Here is a 16,940-nt window from a genome sequence, read left to right on the forward strand (position 1 = left end):
GGTTATTTAGGTCATTTGGCTCCTGCAAAACAACTCAGGTAACAATAAGTGCCAACTGTATTTATGTGATACTTCCACAACCAAAACTAGAGTTAAGAATACTAAATTTTATTACATGGACCTTTAACACAAGGCCTGAGGTGAAGTCCAAAATTGAAACCCCAGTTAAAACAGGACTGGAAAACCTTCTCTTCAGATGCAAGTTAAACATAATTCTTTCCAATGAGAATCAATCATAAAGTTGATGGGATTCAGAACAGATTTTTGAACTGTTGACCTGACAAATCTAGAACAGTTCAAAATCAGTTTTACCCTTGAAGCTTCTTTTACAAAGTAAAATTACCTGAATCCATGGCTCAGCTAAATCTTTATAGGCAGAAGGGATCTGTTGGACCCCATAATGAGTAAGGTTAAAATTGCTATCTTGGGTTCTTCTCTGTGATCCAGCTGTAGATTGCTGCTGAGTTTGTTGCTGAACCACACGCAGAACAGAAGAATCCACAGGGCTTGGCAATTCATGACTGCAGATTACAACAAACAACATGGATTAACAAATGAAACATTTCCTAAAGTAAATACTTCAGCATATTTAGGAACATCAACTAAGGATCCAGAAACAGATAGTTTCTTATACACAGACTGAATCCTTACCTATAGAAATCATGAGATCTCCATTTAGATCTACAAAGAGGACAGATAAGTGGTTCTCTGTTTCTTCTGCATTCTTCTGCCCCTGGAACACAGGAACAGGATAATACGTACTTCAGTTTTACAGTGTATAAAACCAGAAGATGGCATTACTATTTCTAAGTCTTATTGAAGAATGTTAGTTTCAGGATAAACGCTTCTGAACTGAGCCATTTGCAGCAGCCTGATGAATATGGGCATTTAAACATTTTTTGCATGCAGAAGTGCTTCAGTTTAGCACTACAACTAATATTAAAAGTTATGAACTGAACTGCAGTTCCTTTTGTACTTCAAACATAGGCAATACTTTTTCAAAAGCATTAAAATACGGGAGATGGAATTTTATTTGTTAAAGCAAACTGTAATAATTTACATACTTTATTTAATGTGCTATGTAAGCATACTCCATAATTCACTACATAATCCTAGCTGATACCAGATGACTTTCATGCATTCTAATGACAAGTCACAGGGGGCTAAAAGTCTCTTCCTAACCTTGCTCGAATTGGACATAATCTTTTCACTCAGGTAAGAGAGGCTCAAACCTCTAGCCCTGCAGTTTAACTTTTTTCTCAAAGCATCAAATTGCAAACTTGATTTGTGAATAACTGATAAAATAAGGCATATCAATAGTACCCAAAGGATACCAAACTCTCATAAAGAGCTATGAGTCATCACTTAAGAGCAGGTTTCTGGTTTTTTTCCTTTTAAAACAAACAAAAAACCCCAACAAAAACACACTAAGTTATAATACTTTTGCATATTTAGAGGCACCAGAACTTAACAAGACAAAGATGACAACGTACATATTGACATGCAGTGGTGGTGTAATTTGTTCCTACAGCCATCTTCACACACAGTTAGACTCTCTTCATCCAGCATGCCTAACAAACAAATGGGGCACATCTGTTCTTCTTCATCCTTCATACTATAAAAATAGATATTTGTGATTGTAAAAGTGGCATATCAGAATTCAGAACAGGCTTTAACAGTGAAAAAAGATTAACTTCCAGTTTGGAACAGTCACTTCTGAATAACTATAGGCTATTCATGAATCATTCTCCTAAACCTTGGTCTGAATAAGTAAGCAACCAAATTTTTAGAAGCACTGAGTACAGAAAACACTTTGTTGAAAAGAAAGGGAAAGTCACAAAACACATGACATCTTTTTCAAACTAGGTCAGATACCAATTAGAGATTGAAAGGCCCAGCCTTTCAGGCACTTACATTTTTTTTTTCCCCCTAAGGCTTCTTTAAACAAACCAACCTTCACTTTTTTACTTATCATTTGGTTTTGAAAAACTAAGAAATCTTTATATTTTGAAAGCTACCCACATTTTTTTCCATTACTCTCCTTTCAGAGCATTGAGTCACAAGGTAGTCTTTAGCCCATTACAGGAAACTGTAAATACTATTTGATGAACATATGTAAAACTCAAAAAATTAACAGAAGATAACAGCCACCCAATAATTTTCTGCCACTAACAGAAACAGATGCTATAGATTCACATGAACACTAACATACCTACATGTCACATGTAGATTTTTAAAAAAACCTTTTTCCCTCTTTTACGTGTTGCTTCCATTTTATTTACCCCCACCTTAACTTTTAATTGGATATAACCAGAGGTTTAGCCAGAAAAATTATTCTGAACTTAAGTAACACGTAGTGAAAAACACAGATTTTAGTATTCTGTAATACTGTTTAAATGTGCAAAACTCTTACTATTCATAACAAAAATTTAAGTTATAGTCGGTGTGTGTCAAAGTTTGCAGGAACCCTGCATTTGTTCACCAACAATGTATTTTTAGAATAAAATTAATTTGTATGTACACTATTTCTATACACATATATTCACTTCTGTTTCCTTGCAAATGGTTGACACTATTTTTTTCCTTGAAAAATCCACAAAAATAAGCTTACAATGAAAAATTCATTTCCACAGCACGTATAGAAACACAAGTATTAATTTAAAACTTGTTTTTGAAGAATTATAGTAAACCTAAAATAATTGCAAGTCACAGTAATTATCAGCACTGAGTAAACTTTTATCTCAGATGAATCTGATGCTCACTGTTCTCCAACACTTATATCATGCAAGATTAGACTTGCACAAAACAGCAACTTATCTCATTGAACCAGTAATGCTAGGAACTAATCATCAGGTGTACTGGCAAGCAACTGAAAAATCTTTCATCCTGTAAAAAATGAGAACTAATGCAGCGAAGTTCACAATCCAGTGAAGCCAATTCTATGAAAAAAAAATATTTTCCTGCACAAGGTATCTATATTAAAGGAACTGACTTGCCAGGTAAACACATAATCTACTCTGGAACTACTGAAGTGCTTTGTTTATGCAATTTATTTACAGTGACACAATTTGGCAATTTGAAAAAAGAAGTAAAAGTTGATGGGAAATTAAGGTCACAAAATGTACATCAGAATTATAAACCTGTCTGAATACATTCATCTGACTATATGCTTATTACCACAAAGTAACATATCAAGGTACTCCTTAAGTTAGGTTTCACTTTACACAAAAGAAAGCTTCAGTTTAGGTTGCCTTCTGTGGTTTGACCTCTATAGGGGATGTCTAGTTTACTCACTAATGCATGCATACACAAATCACTTGTTTAAAAAAATTAATATCTTTTAAAAATCAAGGAAAAGAACATGCAAAATCACTCAAATAGCAGAAGTCAAGGGGGTGGGAATCAAAGAATCAAACATCACTTAAAATTGATAAATAAGGCATCGTTTAATATTGTATAAACTATGAGAATCATAATAGTTTAATAGCTCCCTTAAAATAATTTAATCACCCATTTTACATGAAGTGTTTTTTTTAAATATAAGCTTGTGTTCGTATATATGTATTTTTATATAAGTTTACACAAAGTACATTTACCCCAAAATTTTTCAGCATATTGGAGAAATGCTTGTGACAATGACAAAGTAGGACAAGAGAAAAACAAAAATCATGTTTCTTCCATTTGTCAACATTTGCACAAGTGCTGTATTTGAACAAATGCACAGAAATAGGTTTCCAAAGTTAATATACGCTTCAGTCTTGCACTTACATTTCAAAAGTTTGTTTCCCAAATTCATAAAGACTCAAAAAAATTCTTTTCACAACTCCACAACATTTTTCAAACAGAAGTTACAAAGCAAATATGCCCACTTGGTGACTAATGTATGCTTGACTTGATCGTTTGCAAATAGAGACTTAAAGTGGCTTGAAATGAAAGCAGCTTTGAACAAAAAGAATGTAGGTGATTCTAAACCTCCAAAATTAGAAGAAAACTACAGAATAAAGCTTTTAATTCCTTTAGAAAAATACTAACCTGTTTTCTGAACTAGATGTAGAAGTACTAGATGATGACAATGTATGAGAATTTGACATGCGTGAGACAAACTTCTGGATGGTGTTACGAGATGGAGCTTTGATCCTCGAGCTACGCCTACTGTGATATTTCTGGAACAAACTCTCAACCTAACATCAGAGAAAGATAGCAACAGACGTATTTATGCTATGAATAGCTTGTAATTAAAAGTAGTATTACTGAAGCTTAACTACTGCTAAAAAAAGATCTGTTCACCTTCACAGTAATGCATTAGCAGCAGCAGGAATTTTAGAGGTCTTACTAATAAACAGATCACATGAAACACTTTACAACAAAAACTTATTTGCTTATTAAAAATAAATAACAGCTTTAAGTATACACACAATTATTTCTGAAGACCCTTGTTCTGTTTACCTTACAGGTAATCGGTGAGACAGATATACAAATTTGAGTAGAAAATCCAAGATTTGAATCACTCAGTAAACTACCACTCTCTACTATTCTTTTAGTTACGTCTTTTATTTGCAGCTATGCAAATAAATAAATTAAAAAAATTTCAGTCTTGAGACTGAATTAAAGATATAACTAAAAACATATATTCTTGTTGCTTTGAAACAAGTTTTCAGCATTTTTAAGATAGTCCTGGAGACTTTTACCTGGAGTGTATTTTAGATCTGCCATTAGATCTATTAGAAATCAATTACCTCAAAGTTTTTCAATGTTTTTCTCCAGAGCATTGGGTCCGAGGGTTCAAGTTGGAACACCCGCAGCATAACAAACAGCAGATGAATACAAAATGTCCCACGGCCACAGCTACAAGTCTGCAGAGAAAAGTATATGCTAAGGCTTTACTGAATTGATAATTACATAGGTAATTTTTCCACATTTAACTGCATCATAGGCATAAATATCTTCTTATCTTCTTACATGGCCTTACAGAAAATGTGAATTCCCCAAATATTATTCAGGAATATATATGGAAAAGCAAATAATTATTACACTAAGTTTTCAATTGACTTTTTTTCCCATTTTGAATTTTTTTTAAAATCAACTGAAGTTATTGCTATGCTTCATCCTAGAAGGAATTTATGCACATAATCATCGTATATCTAATAACATGACAGCAATCAAGCTTGACTAAGATGCTTCTGTTTACTCAAAAACCTAAACATTCCCCAATGCAGCATCACATTAGTACTACGAAAGTCTATGAAAAGGACCTCACTATGAGTATTAATGAAATTATCACAACACTAAAGGAATTATGTCATGTGGTTGTCATTTATATATAGAGAGGAAATAAAGTGTTTCAGAGTGAGAAACTGGGAAAACGATGTGGCCAAATTTTAGCCAAAAATACTTCAGATATGTAATTCAGAGCCACTTCTAGGAATGAGAAAGACAGGACAACAGTAATTACTTCGAAACTAGAGTCTTTTTTCTTTTTTAAAGAGAAACTTTAGAGAAAACTGACATACTTGCTACATATTTGACAAAATACAAGCTGATCATTACATGAGCACAGATTAAAACTTTTAAACGTTACTCAATAGAATCATTATCATGGGTTGGCGACTAACTTAATCTAATTTGGTTTTGAACAGTTTTCCAAGATTAACTATAAATTAATAAAAGCCACAGACAACACAAAAATGTTCTCTACCTGAGGCCCAATAAACACTCTGTATTTATTATCAGGGCTGTCTCCTCCAATTAAGAAAGAGTTGGGTCCTATCTGCTGCAGCAAGTACAGTCTGGCTCGCATAACTTTGTTGACACGACGATTTGTTTCCTCAGGGCTGTATGGAGAGAAGCCATCTGGAGATGGGGCTCGTCGAGGTGGTGTTATTCGTCCACTCTGAAACTACATAAGCAGTTCCATCATAAGGATTTCCAGGACAACAGTAAGTTTAATCAGGTGTTGGGTTTTTTTTTTCCCCTCCAAATGACATAGAATAAGAAAGTCCCCAAAGCCTGAAACTACTGCAACCTGCTTCGACTATATGCCTTTAAAAGAGTTACTTTTCTGCCATGTCCAGAACTCGAGGGCAGAAGAAAAACTGAAATTTTGTCTGACATTATGACAGAAAAGGAGTCTTTTAAATTCCTTCTATTTTTAAGTCTTCATTGGTTGCCTTACCATATTACTACTGAATTAGCAAGTATAATTCAACTGGAAGATAATCATAGACTTGTGACTCAATACAGGAAATTATTATATAAGGTTATAGTGCTAATATATTTCATAAATGAAGAAATCCTATGACTAGAGTTTACAAAAGGGAATATATGGTCAACGATGAACAAAAGTTTAAGAAATTCCAAAGAAAAGGAAAAAGGATACAGCTTCCTCGCCTTTGCACAATTAAAGCAACTTTCAGTTCAGGATGGTTCTGTTTTATTTTCTTTCCCCATGATAAAAAATTCAGTGGCCCAAACCTTTTATTAAAATTGTCTTCATTTAAATTCTCCACATTTCTAACATTACGAGATGCATTAATGGCTCTGTCCAATTTCAAATTTTCTGCTTTGACTTATATCCACTTTGAATTTTATGTTATGATGCAGGTTATAATTGACTACCTGTCCATCAATAAGTAAAAGGTAGCTTGAACTTCTAAGGTTTTTGATGTGGAAGTTTAATGTAAAACAAAGAAAAACAATCAAGTAAAAATGGATCAAAGGATAAATTAGATAGTTTGGTGGGTTGTTGTGGGTTTGGTTTGCATTGTTTTGTGTGTGTGGGAGGTTGTTTGGTTTTTTAACCTTTCAGTTTCTCTTATCAAGAGAAAAGGAGCTGTGCTGCAGTGCTGTAACGTTTGATATTCGTGCCTAGTTCAGAGGAATGGCAGTACATATTTTAATTGATTTTGGAAACGTTGTTTAGAGCAATGGGACAATAAAATCAATTAGATCCTATTCTTACTCTAATTGCACTGTGAAGTTGTAGACAAGTCAACTGAAGCTTAACTGTGGATCAGCATTTTTGTAAACAAGCAAACCTGTTAGATGCTATTGCTCAAAACATTATACTCTTGACCTTCTTTAATGAAGGCAGTTACTATTGCTCAAAACATTCTATTCCAGATCTTCTCAAATTAATGATAGAGATTTAGTCTTCTAACAAGGCACATACCTAAATCTTCCCTTATCTGTACACAAAGATCAGTTCTGGAATAGAAGATCACAAATAGCATACCAGTAACAATTTTCTACAGGAATCATAATCCAGTCAACAATCATATCCCCAGTGGAATATATCTGCCTGGAGAACTGACATGCAAAACTACAGGAAAACCACCAAACTACTAGCATCTCTTTGTGCAAATCAAGCTAAGGGAACATACAAGTCTTCACGACTGAATATCTATATTTCTTCATTTATTTCCTAGAAATAAAAATTGAAAGCAGGACTGAATTAAAAAGAAAACACACACCTAAGAGTAGAGAATGAAAGTCCACACATGAGAATCATAACATGAGATATGCTCTGCATATCTCACAAGTGATACCCTGTCACAAGCCCTTTGTATCAGCATCTTGCCCTGCACAGGGAGGATTAATTGCCTCTACAAGCAAAAGATTGCAGAGTATAGTCAAATTAAAAATTACATCACAGCTTGCAACTTACAGGCACTGGAGATACCCTTTTTCTTCTAACACCTGGTGATTCAGATTTAACCGTCCTAGAAGATGATGAAGAGGAGCTACTTGGAGAAGGACTACGTCTTCCTTTCTGTGTAGGTGAAGAAGCAGTGCTTTGTCCTTCAGCTTGAGGTTCTAGAGAGAGTTTGTTCATTTCCAATCCATCTCCTTTCCCAGGGATAGGTTTCACCACCTTGCAAGAATTAAACCATGTGTTAGAATTACGAATTGATCATTTTACGCTAAAGCAAAACAAATTCATCAAAACTTGTTTTGCTAGCATTATATAATTAAGCCATTATCCAGACATCTGAAGTTTGCATGTTCCCTAGGTTCTAATACTAACATCTAATAGCAGTTATTTAGTTATCCTATACGCAACACAAAAGCAAGAACCTTTTTTCCTGCCCATTTGTCTTGCTTATGTTAGTTGTAGCAGCAACTGATTTGATTCTCAAAGTACTTCTGTAATTGTCATTCATGATCTCAAAGGACAGCAGTTCCCCATTTGGATAGTAGGAGCCAAAATTTTTTTTTTTTTTTAACAGACATTGTCTGATTATTAAGACCTATAATGTTGGATCCATCTGTTATATACAGTATCACTTGAGAAATACTAGGGTTGCTATTTCTACAGCACAACACTTGTTGCAAAGTAAAAATTACATTAAACCTGGAGGCAATGCAGCAAAATTAAGGTGTGCTGCACCCTGTAAGAACCACACGTGGGTTTTCTTCCTGCCATACAAGTTGAACAGCTACACTACATCTGGTATCTGAGCTAATCACTGCGTACAGTGCTGCGCTACGGGAATATACACATGTGCTCAAGCAGAGTGAGTACATACACTTCTAATATAGTGCTTTGTTGCATGAACACTGAATTTTGACCCTGAGGTATGGAATATTTCAAGACAACTTTCAGCTGCCTGCCTCTCAGACCCACATAATGCATGAGAATAGTAAGGCCCCTGGGAATCAAATTAAAAGCAGTCACAGCAGATTCAGTTTTAATTCTACATTTCTCCATGTCTTAGAGGCTTGACTCAAAGCTGGAAGAAGCTCCAAGTAACACTTCAGAATAACAGAGCAGACCTCTCCTATGAAGTTCCAGAGGTCTCTTTGATTTAGGCAAAAAATGGAAGGGATTTTCCTGCTCAGGGGAGTAAGAGACATCCAGACTCATGCCTTTCTACCTGATGATTTGGACGGCATCCACAAAGTCAAATGCTATTTTAAACTGAAGCATTTAACTCATCCAACTGAAGCTATTCCACTTAGGCACTGCCTAACAGAAGAAAAATCTGCATTTACAGCCTTGGTCCAAGCACTGCTCATTTTACTTTAAGAAGTCAACATATTTAATGTATTGCAAACCTGAACTTTTCAGAAACCTTTGCTGCTATTTTTTTAAAATATACTGCTATCTGATTATAAAGGTGAACAGGATAACAAAGAACTATAAAAAGCAGTGCAGCCTTTTTTTTCTCTCCTGCCGATTACTGTAATGCTTTTTCTTTCCTGGACAGTCATAATGCAAATTCATAGGCCTATGGACAAGTTGCAGTTACCAGCTGCTAGTACTTGAAAACATTTAAAATATAAAATGGGAGAATCTGGAGCATCAGAAGGTGTATTAAACCCAGAAACCTCAAGGGAAGGGGGCTGAGCAGGGAAACATTTAAAAATTTTTAGAGTAAGAACTGTTTGGGGTTATTTGATTCTTTGAGGTATTGCTTTTCTGGTGCACTTGTAAGTATTTTCAATGTTCTTTGTCATGACAGAAAGTTGCCAACAGAACCCTCTTATTTCTAGTCTAGAAAAGCTGTCGACAAACACTTGTTTACTGCATCAGAGGATCTCAGCTTTAAATTAGCACTCCCATCAAGTGGTACATGGGAGTCACATCAAGCAATGCAACTATACTTACAGGTAACTAATGGCTATTAATTAACCAGTATTATACTGAATAGAATTGTAACTATGCTTAGTAAGTTTCATGTTTGATCCACCCACAATTTCTTAAAACCACTTCTGAACCATTTATACAAAAGCATTACCAAAAAGGTTATAGAATGCTCTGGCATCCAAAGTTTAGCAGAGTTGTGACCTGTATGAAGGAGTTACTACTCAGCTTTGGTTTTTTAATGCTTCTAGTAAGACTGCAGTTTGTTTTTTCATCTAGCAAAAATTCCATGCACTTCCATTACAATACACAGAAAACTTAACATTTTCAAACTATGGAAAAGTGAAGTCATGAAACCCCTAAGAATCAAGGGAGTACAAAGCACTATAGTGCAGTTTTGCACTCAAATTCTTACCTAATGAACAGGAGCTACTTTTGTTGCTGGCATTAGAGGGCAGTGTTGTCACAGTGTTATTTTATACTACACAAATCAGCCACGCAGCTATATGCCTTTTTTCTTAAAAATAAAGCTTAATAAATGTGTATATTTCAGAAAGTCAACCACAGTTTCCTGTTAAACAGCTCACAAAAAATGAACAGGAGGACCATAATTAATAGTATGCAGATTGTTAAGAAAAAGAGGTTTCTAATAGAAAGAAATTTAAGGGATTTTTATCTGTAATAGCTGTTACAGATACTGCCCTTCCATCAGTGCCACTTACCACAGGGCCTCTCCTGCTTCTCCTTTCCAGCCATTCATGCTTCCAGGCTGGCATACACGTTGCCTTGAGTTTCTCCCTGATCATGCGCTCTTCTGGGCGGTCATCCATCTTCTGCAACCCCCTGAGGGTTTCTTTATTCTCCATGTCACGACTACAGCAAAGAAAAAAAAAATAGTCATAAACACAATTAATTTTAGTTAAAGTATAATACCACAGCATTCTTAAACTTTGTGCCATTCTAGTCTCCCTTTCCTTACAACACAGCTGCTAAAACATTACTTCCAACTGACTGCAGCAAGCCTTTTAAGAGTTACGACTAATTCACTAGTCTGCCGTTTGCAGCACACCTGTTTAAAATGTGTACACTGCTTGTAACATTGGACACCCAGTAAAAAGGAAGGTCTTGGCAAATATTAAACCAATACAAAAATTACCCTATATGTCATGTCATTCACCAAAGGTTTCACAAGTGTTATGATGGTTCATGCATTCCTTGGCAATTCAAAGCTTACAATCTCTTTAAAAACAATTTAGAAAATGAATATAAATTAATGGTGAAAATTTTACATCTTCATACCATGCACAAGCAAGAAGCTAGGTATGTAGTGCCTCTTACTATACATGAGCTCTTCCTCAAAAAAGAGAACTTGTAAACTAATACACAGTAAGTATGCTTAAACTAGACACAGAAGTCATGAAAGTAAGGCTAGTGGCCTTGAGACTTGCTTTCTGAGTGACTGATGACTCAAAAGCTCTTCAAGTCAGCTATAATTATAGCAAAACTGACAGCAAGTTCGTATCTGTAAAATGAAAGTGTAATTCATCTGGGCTTGTACTTTTTTTGACCTACAGAAAAGTAGTTGCTTGTGATTGCTGGCAACAACAACAAAAAAGAAAAAAATACTGTCAGACACTGAAAAACAAATATGAACAGTCTGGAAGATTTCCTGATTCTGTTGAGCTATCTGTTAAATCACCAACAAAACCACATTCTTAAGCAGCAGCACATGATCCCCACCCATTTTCTTGAAGTTAGCCATCTTTAAAAATAAGCAAGCTTGATCAAGCCAACTCTCAGAATGAAATTTTATTTAAAAATAAAATCACAACTTAAAGTGGAAGATAAGACTATATAATAATTCAGCTACAAGCGCTGCTTTCATGCATGTGGTCTTCAGCTTCTAAAACATTTAGCTATGCAGTTAAAAGTACATTTATGTACTGCGTGATGACCTACAACATAGTCCCTGTAACATTCACTGCAATAAGATGATGTTAAAATTACAATTCCTATCTTCATCACTAAGGTTCATTTATCACAAATCCCTGCTTAGAAAAATGAGACATTTTCACTGGTCAGGAGTACTCCTGTTATTTTTTTTCTCACATTGTAAAGACAAAGGAAACAAAGTATTCTGAGGCAGGAAATAACTCTTCCTGTTCAGTGCTGAAACGTAATAAGCAGATGGATACTGTAAACAAAGTAATTTTTTTTTTCAAGCAACATCTAAACCTACTGTTAATAACCAATTTTAGACACTTAGAACTGTGTTTAGCAATTAAAGACTTAAAAGTGTTTATAAATAGAAACACAATCCACCTAAGAATAAATGTTTTTTCAGACGTTAAGCATTAATGCTTGCTCGACTTCAAAACTAATGGAAGTGACCTAAAAAATATTTTTGTCCCAGCATTGAATTCCACACTATTGCTTTCTAGAAACACAGACAAAAAAAATAGTGATAATTCATGAAACACAAAGATATTACAGCAGCAGGTAGAGTCCGAATGGAGTGCCTAAGTTTAAAATAGGGGAAAAAACTAATGTGTAAAAACTTTACATTTTCTTCTCAGTCAAAAAAATCAGTTCAAAGACAGAAATCTTTGTGTAAGAACAGTACAGCTCTGAAATAATATAGGTGCAAGTTAAAAATATAGTTACTCTGTTTTTTATATTAGTGATTCCATGGCATGAACCATCCTAGTTGTATGAATACTTTGTATACAAGACAGAAAACACTATCCCAACAGTGAAAGAATGACACAGTATTTCATTTGTTCGTATAAACATGATTAACTTCCCAACTGATATAAAAAAAGTCTTTTAGAGGCCTGTGGACTTGAATTCATGAACAATGTAATACAACAGTGGAGGCTTTACAATCTGTGCTTGTTCTCTAAAAAGCAGAAGCAGCTATCTTCCTCTCATGTGACAGCTAAACCGATCTACTCTTGCCTGCACAAAGAACTCTTGTGCTTTTTCACCATGCAGGTGGGAAAGACCAACTGAGTCTGAAAGCTTTTGCTTAGTAAACAACAGTTAACTTTTCACAGAATTTAAGTATTATGTGTATTTTTACCAAACAGTTTCTGAAGTGCTCAAGAAAACTTTGTATTTTAACTCAAGCTTGGCTAAAATATTTATTAAATATTGGGTCTGTGGAAAAAACATTTTTCCTGTGACTGCACAAAGCTCCTGCATACTGCAGGACATCCTCATTTTGTGGCCCTGAACCTGCAGGGGTTTTTTTATTTTTTTTTTTTAATCTAAAGCAAGCCCCCTCACCTATTCCAGGCAAGCTGAAGTTTTCCTACATGACAATGGCTAGGTAGCCCATCTCCACATCACTGTACCTCAGCACAAAACAAACCCAATAAATCCAGAGTGTATTCTACCCAGGACTTGATCCTGCAGGATACAGAGCATTCTGATCTTCATACAGCAAAACCTATTCATAAGTCAAGGTAACGATATGCTTAAGTGACTGCCAGGTACTGCTTTATTTGAACAGCAGTGACAAAGCTAAGGAGCAGGCCAAAAAAAAAAACCAACCTCAGAGAACATGCTAGCTTGGACCAGGGAGCCTGACATTTCTCACCAGCCCACCCCTCTGCTTCATCAGGAAGAAAGGATTTTGCTCTTAAAAGTTTCAGCTTTTCATGCATCAAGCAAAAAAGATACAAGGCTTTTTTTCCAGATAAATTTTAACTTTTAAACTTTGCCTCCCTGCCAAAAGGCAGCATTAAGGATCTTTTAAATTCTTTTTATTAGGAGTTTTAAACCAACAGACATCGCTTCTGTATTATTAGTCAAGAAATTCTAAAGAAATGGATCTAAATTGTAATACTAAAGTACTAAGCAAGCTCAGTGTGATGACTACTGTTTTTAATGCATAAGCTCAGTGGTCTGCACATTAATAACTGCATTATTCACTTTGGATTATTTGCTTCATGAACTATAAAACTAAATACAATCAGATCAATGTACTGCATGGAAACGGTCTACTGCAACGTCTTGTGCAACAAAGAAGGCAAAACATTGTCCTTTGTTTCTCTGTCTTAATATTGAAGACTTGCAAACAGTAATTGAATAGTTAGATTATTAACAACTTGTTCTCTATGGATCAATGATTCAATATCTTAAAACAAGGTATGCACGTGTTATTTAGCAAACTATTGCTAAATACACAAGCAAGATTTACTTCTGAATAGCTCAGTGAGTTTAATACTAACTCTCTGCAAGTATTTTTCTTACAAAGGGCATATAATGGTATATGAAAGCTGAATCAGCTCCAATTCATTTTCATGTGCTTCTCAGTGTTTAGAAACAGTTAGATGACTTTGCTCAAGTAAGATAGCAGAGAAGCCAGCAGCTTTATCCAACAGACATGCTGGACGAGATTTTATTAGCAGCAGGAAAACAGGAAAAAGGCAAGTTCCGAAAGAGGAAAGAGTCAATTCACCAAGACAAGGGAAGCTCTGTCTGCTATATCCACAAATACCCAATCATAGGGAGGAAAAAAGTTATTAGCTGCTGAGTGATATTTTTTTTAAACATTTGTCTGAAGCAAGTTAGCAAAGGTGACTTGCATACCAGCAGTGGTCAAACCATGGGCGACCTCGGAAAACATTCATGAACAAAAGTGGTCACACAGCAGCTTTATCAGAACAATCAACACATTTAACAACAGGTTGTGAGGAGAAGAGCCCTAGGGTTTGATGGAAAAGCACTGAATGAGAAGGAACTAATATGGGAGAAATTACATAATCTGCTCAGTGCAGATGCCATACATGGTGACAGTCAATACTGGGGGTGAGCTTAGATGGGATGTACAGAGCTCATTTTGGGGACCTTAAGCAAGAATTAAGAATATGGGCATGCAGCTACCTGCAACCCAAGCCTCAACACGTCCTCAGAAAGCTGGGCTAGTCAGCTGGCCTGGATGCATGCTAGGAGCAGTGCTCAGTGTGGGGAGTGGGGACAAAAGAGTTAGCCATTCCCTGAACTGAGGTCAGCTGTTAGTGTTTTAGATAACTTCTTGCCACTAACGGTTCCAGTAGTGCTCATGGTTTCTCTTTTGCCATTAAGCATTTTTAATGATATCAGGATCAGTTAAAAAAATCAGATCTAGATGGGCAAGGCATCATGGTCTGTCCTCCTGCCAGTCTCCCATTCCTTCTCCTCCTGATCCACTATTGCTGGCTTCTACCATCTAACCATTTGTGTCCATCCTAACAAAGCAAAAGACCAGGTATGGCACATTCTGTTACAATGAAAAACTTAACAGGGAACTTTCTCCACCTGGTACTAAATGGCAGCAACTGCCACTTAAAGAAAGCATCAGACACACTACTTTGTAGACACTAATGAATCTGGCTTCCTAAAATAGTTATGAGGATTTTAGCCAAATGTTACATAAGTGTAAAATTAAGTTCTATTCTTCTGTTAGAGTACCTGACAAACACAAAAGAGAAAACAATAACCGTATTTCTTTTTTATAGCTGCCTCAGCTTCTCCAATAGCTCTTCATCATCTTCCCTTCAGAACAACCTAGGCTCTCTTCCTTTGGCCAACACACCATCCACTGAAGGTCACAAGGATTATATATTGAGTGGTACTCTACATCCACTGTTTGCTTTTCACTCACATTAAAAAACTGCCACTTTCTTATGTCATCTACATGAATCATTAACAAGCATTCTGCATTAGAAACATCATTCTATCTACCTCAAATAAGCTTTCATCTTCTACATATATTTTGAAACATAAACTATAAACACATTTATATGTTATAAAAATACAGAAAAAGCATAATGGTGCCCAGATATAATTATAACAGAGAAACATAACACCCAGCAGGTTCCTGTGGAACCTCTGCTGCCCTGGGGATCCCAGGCTTCAGTGCAAGAGCCCCTGTTGGAAAACACCATCTGGTGACAGCCACTGCATCCTTACATCAAAGTAGTTTTAGAAGCTAAAACATATATTTCTTCCACCATTTTTCTGTAGAAGGGAAACAAACCTGTACAGAATGTGAAAACATGAAAGAAAAAATGTTCAGTTATTTGGCTTTAAAACAAGAACTACTGAGCCTACACCTCTACTAGTTTGGTAATGATCATTATTTAGTCCCAGTTTGATACACCCCTTATCTTCTCTCCCTGTAAAGTAATTTTATCAAGCATCTCTCTTGAAGACTGGTACGTCAAAAGGTGCATTTGTCAAAGAGAGTATTTCACTGCTGACAGGACAATATTCACAACAAAAGCTCTAACTCCACAGACTGAGCCATCACCTTCAGTGGAGCCTCACAGGCCCTGGTCAAGAAGGATCATCCCCTCAGTGATGAAGGCTCAAATCTCCAAAGATGGATGTCTAAAGTTACAGAGGTAAATTACCTGCCTGGATTTTCTAGCTCCTATGAAGTCAAATCCACTTACTTGAAATACATAAAATATTGGTTGGATTGCTTGCTCTGAAGCCACCTAGCCATACTTTGAGATTTTGGCACTATTCAGTAGCCACTCAAAATGAGCCCTCCTACAAAACAAGCCAAGAAATACCAGTCTGTGTTTGCAACAGACACTTGCTACAAAGCTAATGAAATGGGCTTTTTCTCTCTTCTGCGTGTTTCCCAAGAAGGCTATCAGACATCTGAAACAAGTATTACAAAAGCTCTAGGGCTCTCTAATCCCTCCTGCTATTACTTACTCTCCCAGTACCAACTCAGATGCATCAAGGCATACACATACTGTGGTATTTTCAAGATGTAAAAATAGCAGTTATATTACATGATCTTCAGACTCTTTACTTTCATACTAAAAGGTTTGTAGAGGGAATTTTGTATTTTATCTCTACAAAACTAAAAGTTTATGCTATTACTGAGCAGAATTTCTAGAAATTACAGAAGTAGATAATTTTGATTGATACCTAAGACCCAAAGCTACTAATAATTGTGCAGCTTCATTATTTTCACAATTTTATGTGTTTAGACTAATATATCTGAAGTGTGATAACACAGCTTACACAAAGATCCATAAATTTATTACTGTATGACAAACTTCAGTATCCCAAGAGAGAACAGAATCTAGTATGTCCAGTTCATGTTACAGCAACTGAAGAGAATATACAAGCCCTCTCTGCATCCTGGTGCAACATACTACTGGGCCTTATTCCAAGAACAAGAGTAATGTCATTAAACAGACTGGAATATGAGTGCTCACTGACAGCCTGTTATGTGATTAGTTCATATGCACGAGGTTATAGGATGTCAAACATAGGTGTTAGAAAGGGATTTTTTTTTTTTTTTTTTTTTCCCAGGTTAGCCCACCAGAGCCCTCTATCTCTTGCTGAA

At 35.7% G+C, this 16,940-nt stretch overlaps 1 protein-coding gene across 3 annotated transcripts in view; it reads right to left on the bottom strand.

The window, feature by feature from the left end:
* MAP3K1 (mitogen-activated protein kinase kinase kinase 1) overlaps positions 1-16,940 on the bottom strand; it is a 64,169-nt gene that overhangs the window by 14,527 nt on the left and 32,702 nt on the right. For all 3 annotated transcript variants that reach the window (XM_030004702.2, XM_041120911.1, XM_030004701.1), the window contains exons 2-9: positions 10,306-10,456; positions 7,664-7,870; positions 5,696-5,896; positions 4,737-4,853; positions 4,033-4,181; positions 1,494-1,615; positions 652-733; positions 344-521 (exon numbers count right to left, since the gene is read on the bottom strand). In XM_030004702.2, coding sequence (XP_029860562.1) covers positions 344-521; positions 652-733; positions 1,494-1,615; positions 4,033-4,181; positions 4,737-4,853; positions 5,696-5,896; positions 7,664-7,870; positions 10,306-10,456 — 1,207 coding nt within the window. The remainder of the gene's footprint in view (positions 1-343; positions 522-651; positions 734-1,493; positions 1,616-4,032; positions 4,182-4,736; positions 4,854-5,695; positions 5,897-7,663; positions 7,871-10,305; positions 10,457-16,940) is intronic.

Source organism: Aquila chrysaetos, chromosome Z (genome assembly GCF_900496995.4).
Source record: "Aquila chrysaetos chrysaetos chromosome Z, bAquChr1.4, whole genome shotgun sequence".
NCBI lineage: Eukaryota > Metazoa > Chordata > Aves > Accipitriformes > Accipitridae > Aquila > Aquila chrysaetos.